Genomic DNA, 9,717 nt, shown 5'->3' on the forward strand with positions numbered 1-9,717 from the left:
AACCTCACTGCCCTGTGCTACATGGGGGGACTCTGCCATTAGCCCCCAGAAGCCCCAATGACTGCTGCAGTAGCTGGTGAGTGTGGGGCTTTTTTTCTTTTTCTCTTTTTTTTTTTTTTTCCCTCTTAAGAGCCGGGACACCAGGTCTGGGAGAGTGGGTGGTGCTCAGGGGGGCAGGGGATTAGGCCTGGCGGGGGTCCCCTCCATGGTCCCCTCTCCCCTCTAGACCCCCACCCCTTACTTACTGACATGGAGTCCAGGTCCAGCTCCCTGCAGTGGTGGGTGGGGACTGCCCAAATCTCCGAATCTTCCAAATCGGTTTGGAGAGCTTTGAATTGATTCAGACCTCTTTATTGGTCTTCCGATTTGGCCACCAAATCGCCTCTGAATTGAATCGGTACCTGAAGGGTTGCACAGCCCTACTGCATACAAGGGGTGTCAAATACACAGCCCTCGGGCTCAGTCTTGCCCCTGGTGCAGAGCAGATCAGACCTACACATGGGACATGGGCCCCTTCCCCTTCGGTCTTCCCCAGCATACCTAATCCAGTAGCTGCTCCAAGCATTTGAGACTTCTGCAATGTGCAGTGTGGATCCCTGAAATGGCAGTGTAATCTGGCCAGAGCAGCAGCCATACTACATGCAGTGGCCGCCCCAGCCAGACTCGTATACAGTATATGCTCCAGTTGGTCTGGGACCTGGACTGTGCGTGACACGCACAGGAACCATGTGCAATGCAGGTCCCTGTGCAGCTGGACTGCATCACACGCAGTGCCTGTTCTAGCCCCACAAGAATCTGCACTGCATACAGCATAGGTCCCAGACCAGTTGCAGCAGCTGCTGAATCGGGTATGCTGAAGAAGGGGAGGAGGTCCATGGGCCTGATCTGACTGAGGGGCCAGCCTCATGCTTCTTATCTGTGGGGCAGATGAGTTTGACACCCCTGCTGTAGATACTCCAGTCAAAACTATCATCCTTTCTATGCTGTCCTATTTCATGATCTATTCAGGATGATTTTTGAGCTGATGGCCTAGAAAGCACTACTTACTAGGCGTGTGCAAAGCAGGCAGTATTCGATTTGGATTTGGCCCAATTCGGGGGATAGTGATTCAATTCACTGATTCAGATCACTCTCCTGGCTCGATTTGGCCAAATCTGAATCTGAAGATTTGATTCTGATTTGGAGAATTGGTGATTTGGCCATAGACACAGCTTTATATGTTGGGGTTTTTTTGTTTTTTTTTTTCCCCTCTATGTATCTTGAGGTACCAGGTGCGGCTTGTGAATGCTGAGATGGTGGGACAGATGAAGTGTCCTAGGGGAGAGTGGCAGGGGAGGGTGCCCCCTGCATGTTTGGGGGCGGACCCAGAAGTGGACCCCCACATCTCCCCCAGCTCAGCAATTGACCACAGGGGGACCCTAGGTACCCCCTGGACCCAGGACCGAGCTGGGGGGCAGGGGTGCCCCCTGCATGCTCCACAGTGGACTCAGAAGTGGACCGTAAGTACTTCTGGTCCACTTCTGGGTGCACTGCTGAGTGCAGAGTGGACTCCCTTGCACTCCTGTGGGACTCTCCATCCGCCCCAACATCTCAGCGTTCACGAGCCAAGCCTAGACATCCAGGTATGTAGAAAAAACACACAGCTGTGTCTGTGGCTGAATCGTTGAGTCTCTCCGAATCGATTCGGAGGCTTCCGATTCGATTCGGAAATTCGGCCACTGCATCGACTCCTCCACAGGCAGATTGACAAATTCCCACCTGCTTCACATCACCCCACCCCCATAACCTTTATGCGTTATCTACTGAGAGAATAAAACTGCAGCTGTTGTCCTGCTAGGAAATCCATCCTTCCAGCATAGGGCAGGTGGCATCCTTCCTACGCTTACTTGGGATGAACAAATATTGATCACCTTGAAAAAAGATTTGAACAATTTATCCTGTTACTATGCTTTCTCTTCACCAGCCAAATCATATTCTCCACCTTCCTAAATATCTTCCTGAGTTAACTAAACCTTCTCCTTTTCAAAGACCCTTGAAGACTTGCCACCAGGTTGTCTCCATTACTCTTCATCATATCTGCTGTATCCTGAGCTCCTGGGACAAAATAGTCTTAAAGGCTGCTTACAGATGTAAAAAACAAAAAAGACGCTTTACTTAAATTTAGCAAACCGCATGCCTAGAAGAGGCATTGCATTAGTTTGAATCTGCTTTAGATGAAAGTGCCAAAAAGCCCCCCTGAAGCTTGTGATCTATACAGATGCTGTGGAGCTGGTACCAACTAATGTGCTGCCTCTTCTGGTGAAGCAGAGAGTATGGGGTTGTTTAGCCTTTCATGTTTGTCAGCAGCTACCAAGGTATCCTTCAGTGTTGTAGAACAAGCTGACTGCTCTCCCACTTCCTCCTAGCCAGAGAAGAGTTTGCATGGGTGGGGCAATCTTGTGTCTAAGTAATACTTGTTCCAGCAATGAACAGGAGAATATGAAGAGGAGGGAGCCTTCAGATTCAAATGTGTTATATTTTAAGTTAGATCCTTACAGCCAGAAGAGGTTCTGTCAGGGAATTGATTATAGCTGCCTGGTATTCAGACTGGCAGATGTAGCCATGTATGAGCCAGGGGGCAAAATTCTGGTACCCCACAAAATGTAAATAAGTTTTAACATTGGACAAGTAAAGACTGTGTTTTAATATGCCCAAATGGAAATGTATGTCTAGGACCAAAGAATGGAGATCGTACTTACTGGACTCATAGCCTACATTTTGGGAAGACGTTACCAGAAGGAAGCTAGAATTATGATAAATAACCACGTGCAAGTGAACACGAGCTCTCAGCTGATAATGTGGCTAAAGGAGCTAAGTAGATCATTAAATGTGTAAATCTGGAAATAATCAGATGAGTAACGTATTAACTGTATACAGCACAGATGAAAGGGCTACAGTCAAGTTCTGGTGCATGGAGGTGATTTGATAACAGTCAACAAGTGACTCTGTGGGAAAGACTGGTAACTAACACCTCAGTTTATCGGGGACAAATATACAATGGCTGGAATTTGAACATAAACAAATTAAAGTAGCAAGGAAGATATTATTTTTAGCATTTGGGCAGTTAACCATTGTGGTAGATTCTCAATCTTTGGTCACTTCTTTCTTTTTCTTTTAAAAAAAATTATTAGCCTGTTTTTTTGTTTTTAAACAGAGCCAGGCCAGGTGGGGCCTGTTTGATTTGAAAAACAGCAGTGGCCAAATCTGATTCAGGACAGCAATTCAAATCACCAAACTGAATCAATGTCCCCCAAAATCAGCTGAATCCAAAGTGCATACTAGCCACTTTGCACAGTAGTCGTCCTTAAGCGTGAAGATTACATAAAAGAAGCCAACAGACAGCTCTCTGACACCACCTACTACAAAGAACCACAGAAAGATCCTACTCCCCTTTTCACCTTGAAGCTCAAAAATAGCATCAAATAATTTCCATCAGAACTAAAAGGAAAACTATTGACCTTAGTACACAGGTATTTCTTGACACTCACTGAAATTTTCTCTGTGTTTTTGCCACAATTAAAGTCTTTGGTGACTCAAAATAAGATTTTGTCTTGAATTTCTTTGCAGTAGAGTCTGTACAGTACAGAAGCCTCAAGCAGATCTGCTTATAATTAGCTGCAACTGAAGTTGGTATGTTTATGATCCAACTACATTTAAACTCTAAATTACAGGATGTTAGATATTTCTACATCCTCAGCTGTTAAGAATCCCAATTAAACCATTCCAAAAAATAGACTACATTTTTTTAAACGGTTAAAAACTTTAAACAAAAGTAAAAATCTAAATTACCACCACTTAAAAAAAAACCCCAAACACTTAACTGTTCTTAGTTTGTAGTTTGCTTATTGCCACAATACAGTTTAAAAAACAGTGGCTTTTAGGATTTTCTTGTGCTTAAAAAGTCCTTATGTATCGGGGAAGAATGCTTTTGCAAGTCACGAAAACAGTTATTTGGCTGAATTAAAACCGTATTAATACAAGACTGACTGTTATTGACACTGCTCACAATCATTAGGCTTATGTCGAATCATTCACAAAGTTTTTGTTTTTGTTTTTTCACAGTTTAGTTTCACATAAAATCAAAAAGGTTTCATAAAAAGGTGAATGTGTGTATTGCAAACACAATGAATATGAAGAGTATTGCCAATGCTATTTACTGTATTTCTTATACTTTAGAAATTTGTCCATGGCAGGAGGCATGATTTAGGATTCAGCAATCAGACTTCAATTTTACCCTTTCTACTTGCTGGTGCAGCCAGGCTCCCACTACAAGTTGAAAACCTAGTGCCCATAAGTCTGGGGCTGACAGTCAGCTAATTATCAATCCCTGGTCCTGACCTGGTATAAAATTCAAATTTCAAGTGCCACACAAACCAGCCATAAAGCGTTCTGCATTATTTGTAAAACATTTTTATGGTTGGTTTCCCATTTTTGCAGTGCCTTACAATTGGATGCATGTGTAGCAACCTTGCCATTGATGTTGCAATTAACTTGCTAATCATGGCATACATGTGACGTGGTGGTACAAACAGAGGTGTGACATTTACGATTTCAGACGTGAACGTCATCCTACAGTGTTTCATATGTAGTGTCCAAAGCAATTAACTACTGCTTTTGTATTCTTCCTTTTCTGTTTTTTACTAATAACTTTATTTAAATAAGACACAAGAACTTCTATACTGAAAAAATACAAAACAAAAACCACACATTTCCTTGTGTAAAGCAATATTGTGTGATAACTTGAATACTGTTCAGCACAGTGGCTAGAAATAACAGTACAACTATGTACAAAACTTTAAACAATATTTGACAACTTTCTACAGCTGCATTTAGGATACAATTGAGATCAACTGCTGGGAAATTTACATGGCAAAGCATTAGCTTTAACACATTTGGTTCAAAACCTTCAAATATGCTAAGAACAAATGTGCAATATAATTAATATTTAGTTTCTCATGGGAAAAGAAAATGAACATGGAATGTCATTGTAAATATTGTATGTCAGAAATCATCGCTGATCTAAAAACCACTTGTTGTATCTGTCTGGTATCTTAACACCAACAACTGAAACTAGTTTTGTATTTGGACACAACCAAAGCATAAAAGGTTGTCATACTGCAATGTTAAAACTAGAAGGTAAAAGGTTAAGAGGAATTTTTGTTTACGTCACAGAAAAAGTATTTTTTTTCCTTTTAACTTCAATCTACAAAATATATAGTGTTTTCACCAAGGCCTGAGATTAGTAAGGTTATAGATGGCTGTTGCTGTGCGAGTGTTTCCAAGTTTCTTCATGAAAAAAAAAATAAAGGTCAAATAAAAGGAGGACCTCTCCTTTCACTCCTTCACCTCTACACCTTACAGTCAAAACCCTGACCATTTTAGACAGTGTAGGCTTACATCCTGTAACAGAACATTACCAAAACCTTTAGTAATAAGATGGGAATTGGGCTTCTTTGTCTCAAAAGAATACACAAGTGCAGTATATATTTCCCCATATTTCCTCAGTTAGTTACTGGTGGTGCTTTCTTACTCTTTTCCCCAACTCTTCCTCAAAAGGGAGAAACAAAACAAAACAAAACACAAACCAACCAACAATGGAGTGAGTTTATGTGCTGCAGTAGCTGAAGGCTGCTTATCTTTCTTCAATTCCTGGAAAGATTGCACCATAGCTTTTTAGAACATACAACATAAGCCTAATTCCACTGATCTGAAAACAATGGAGTAAGAATATCAAGTTTATTGAGCCTTTGGGGTCCTCATGTATCACAGAAAATTAGCTCTGAAATCAATCGTCTTGAAGTTCCAGTACAATAAAAAGACTAATACTAAACTGTTGACTGCCATGTATTATTTTAAGGAAGTGTCCAGCCTACAAACCCAAGACAATTTTACCAGGCCTTCCAACCCCGCTTTCAACCGCAACGTTATACATAATAACCTAAGTAACTGAGGGTGCTATGAGATGCTTTGATTAGATAACACAGATGTAAAACTAGTACTCCCCTCTTTCAAACATCCATTTGCTACTTTGGTATTTTTAATAGATGTTGAATCCCAAAGTACAATTATTCACTAATTATACAAATAAAACATCTCTCATCTAAACACTGACAAAACCTGAAAACTTATTCTCCAACCAGCAAATGAATGAACATTTCCAAAAGAGAAACTAAACATTAATTCAACTTTTAGATGGTAACAGTAGCATTTCACATCCTGAACTGCCAACATGAACATGAGAGGAAATCCCCATCACCCCCTGTGAAACCTGAAAGAATTTTCTGAAGTTAAACAAATAAAAGCAAAAACATTCTTGTCATTTAAGATCCCTTCACATACGATGTGGAATGTTTCTTATGTACAGCCTAGTACTGAACACTTTAATTGCAACAGCTTAACAGTCATTAACTGAGCAACACCTGAAACCTTTTAAATGCCACATTTCACATATACTGAAATGATGATAAATGCAACAGTTGTTTTACTTGTAACCACATGAGAAAGTGATTTACATCACAGATTTGCTGGTTCTCCTCATGTTCACCCACGTCCAGGGTAATCATTCTCCTGGATTTGAATGCACTTATTCCAAGAAAGTGGAATGTAATGAGGAAATATTAATGCATAAAATAAGGAAAGGCAAAAGAGTGATGTTCCCTCTTTAGATTTTTAGCTGTAAAATATTTTATATCCCAATATGATATACATTCCAAGTTACCTGAGTTTAGACTTCGAGAGAAGTACCTGAAGCTAGGCCATAGGGTGGGCACTGTGCAACTGTTGTGGCCATTTTTTTTTTTGCATTGTATGTATTACAGAAGTTAGAAACAAACACCTGGATCAATTGTAAACATAATCCTGAAGTACAGTATTTTCCATAGGACACAACACAGCAAGACATTTTCTATTCAGACAGGCAACTTTTTTTTTTGATATAGAGCTTATTTATACTGTAGAATCTGAAACAGAACACAGGACACAGTACTAACCTGGTCAAACATACTATGAAATGCATAGTCTCCACTTAAAATGCTTAATGATACATGAGTTCTGCAGGCTTTACTGCTTTTTCACAGAAAAAAAAAGAAAAACAAAACCAAAGAACGCTATGAGTTCTGTCCCTGCCAACAACAGTGTTTAGATATTTTTTATGATGCTGATAAGTATTTTGTTTTGTTCTGAAAAAGGTTGCCACTCCATGCAGATGTATTTGAGCTATCCCCAATCCTTGTTTAAGGGCAGAGGCCTGCTCCACCATGATCTAAATTAACGCATAGCTTTGAGGAGAGAAGTGTTCTTCAGTCTGAAGGTCCTGCAAAAGCGGTTGCTGCTGTTGGGATGGCTGTTGTACTGAGACCTCTGTAGAGTCCATTGTGCTGGTGTCATCTGACAGAGATGAGAAAGAGACCCGAGATGAAAGCTGCTCAACAGTCAGAGTGCTCAAAGCTGTGCTTTGACCAGAACTTGGAGAGTTCTTGAGCATCAGGTCAGAAGCAGGTAGTAGGGGACCCAGAAGTTTTACAGGACAGAAAGCTGATCCGGTCGGGATGAAATTAACCTTGTTTTTGTCAGGGCATGAAAAGAGAGGGGCTGAGACAGGCTGACGAGACCTACAACAGGAAAAAAAAAATGTTATATACCTGAACAACTGGAAGTTTAATATGCAATTGTTTCTACAAGTTACTAAAATGTAAATGACAAGGAATGGGATTAAAATCAGACACAGGGGGCAAACATCTTCCATATTGGTAGTCAGTTGACTGTCTGATCCACAGCATTAAATGTAGCAGTATGACCTGATAACCAGAGGGCAACATGCAACTCTCAGAAATAAAGTCTGCAGTGTGTACACACATGGACAACAGTCACATGATAGCTTATAATGATGCAATTAAAAAATGTTTCACAACAGCATTGAAACAGCAGCATGTTTAGGAGTATCAAACCCCTCTGACAAACTCAAAAATTCTCCGTTGCCAAGCTCCATATATTGGCTCCAAGGCTGCTTCTACAATTCAATAAGGTTGTTGCTTATCCTTTCAGCAAGAAATCATATTAGAACTAAAACACTCCCCACCCGTCTTTCTTCTGTCCACAGGAGCTAAGCATGCAACCTGTACAGTACGCTCACAGTAGTCAAGTGAAGGGGAAAAAAGGCAAAGTCCAAAACTTTTAAAATCTTGATATCTTGCCCAACAGCACACAGCAGTACCTCAAAACTACTGGGAAACCCTATACTGCAAGTCTGCTACATTTTACAGATGCACACATTTCTCTTCCAATAAGTAAACATTTTATACATGCCAAATAGATCCATACTGACAAAAGTTATGCTGCTCATGGCTTTTTCTTTTAAGCCATGAACCCACAGAAACATTATAAAAAATACTGAACACAATTAAAGTAGTTGAGTTTTCCTGCTTGCTGTTTATAAATGCATTAAAAAGTTAAAAGTAAAAAAATACTCTATTCCCCTTCAAGTCAACACAAACACTTTGATTTCTTGTCCATTCAAATTCTCTAAGAATACTCTGCTCCTGGAAAAAAAACAACCACATCAGCTGGAGTAGTTTATTCATCTGCAGTTAAATGGGTTCAGTAAAATGGTTTACTGCTTTGCAGATACCAGCTGATATAAAAGGCATTACTTACGACATTTCCTCAAAGACCTTCACTCGCTCACATCCCTCTGGGGGCTCTCGTTTGAACATGTAGCTGTTGTTTGGTTTGGGAGATGAGGCATACTTGGGCAACGGTGAGCTACTCCCACTGTCTGAAAATTTAAAGCAGTTAAATTACTAGTGATTGAGAGCGCTTTTTAATTAAATTTGATTTCCAAACAAGATGCCTTTTTCCACAATTTAGCCACTAATTCCAGTTTGCTTCTATCACAATGCTTCCTTTATTGCAGGCCATTTCTAACACCCTTGTATAGCACATTTCCTCTGAATAAAAGCTTTAGTGCAGCAGTAATCTACCATACAACAGCACATAATAGACGTATATTTTTATCCAGAACACTGCAGATTGAATAAAACAGAACTGTAATCCTGGAAACAAATAAGTTCTTTATTATGCATTTCAAAAAACGTAAATGAGCAGGATAATATGTAGAGCACATGCAGAAGACTTATGAATGGTTATGATAATAAAGTTCTCTATGTCTTCTGATTGCATAAACATGATAATTGGAAGTGTGTGTACATAGCATATACTTTATTAAAAACCATCTTTAGCAGAAATGGTACCCTCACTGGCGTCATGAATAGCACTGGCATTAAAAGGAAACAAAACAAGCACTTCCTTCCTGATACCTCCTTCCTAGCCATAGGTATCAACTGCTGTACAATTTAGTTTTTAAAATCTCTTTAACAAATGAAGGCATCCATCACATTCTCTCTCGTCACCCTGAACCATACGATAGAGGTGTCTTCTTTAGCTACTTGTTTTCTTCACAGTTTATATGCTGCTCTTCCCAAAAGCACACAGCAGCTTATAACAAAAAGGAGTCTCTCACATTTTAGTACTCTACCTACTTTTAAAATACAAAATAAAAACCCCCATAAACCATATCCCAAATTAATTTTGCTTACTTAATACCTTCTCAGATAAGGTGGTCTTACAGTGCTTCAGGAAGATGTCCAGGCTTGAGGAAAGAATGAGATCTCCAGGGAAAGA

The 9,717-nt window shown here is 40.1% G+C and overlaps 1 protein-coding gene across 4 annotated transcripts in view; it reads right to left on the reverse strand.

The window, feature by feature from the left end:
* Positions 1-4,665: 4,665 nt before the first annotated feature.
* The window catches only part of GLCCI1 (glucocorticoid induced 1), a 58,301-nt gene continuing 53,249 nt past the window's right edge, over positions 4,666-9,717 (reverse strand). For 3 of the 4 annotated variants that reach the window (XM_025212907.1, XM_025212910.1, XM_025212909.1), the window contains exons 6-7: positions 8,692-8,812; positions 4,666-7,649 (exon numbers count right to left, since the gene is read on the reverse strand). In XM_025212907.1, the coding sequence (XP_025068692.1) occupies positions 7,301-7,649; positions 8,692-8,812 (470 nt within the window). In that variant the 3' untranslated portion in view covers positions 4,666-7,300. The remainder of the gene's footprint in view (positions 7,650-8,691; positions 8,813-9,717) is intronic. The other variant, XM_025212908.1, reaches the window with a different exon arrangement.

This window comes from Alligator sinensis, unplaced genomic scaffold (genome assembly GCF_000455745.1).
Source record: "Alligator sinensis unplaced genomic scaffold, ASM45574v1 scaffold196_1, whole genome shotgun sequence".
In the NCBI taxonomy this organism is placed as follows: Eukaryota; Metazoa; Chordata; order Crocodylia; family Alligatoridae; genus Alligator; species Alligator sinensis.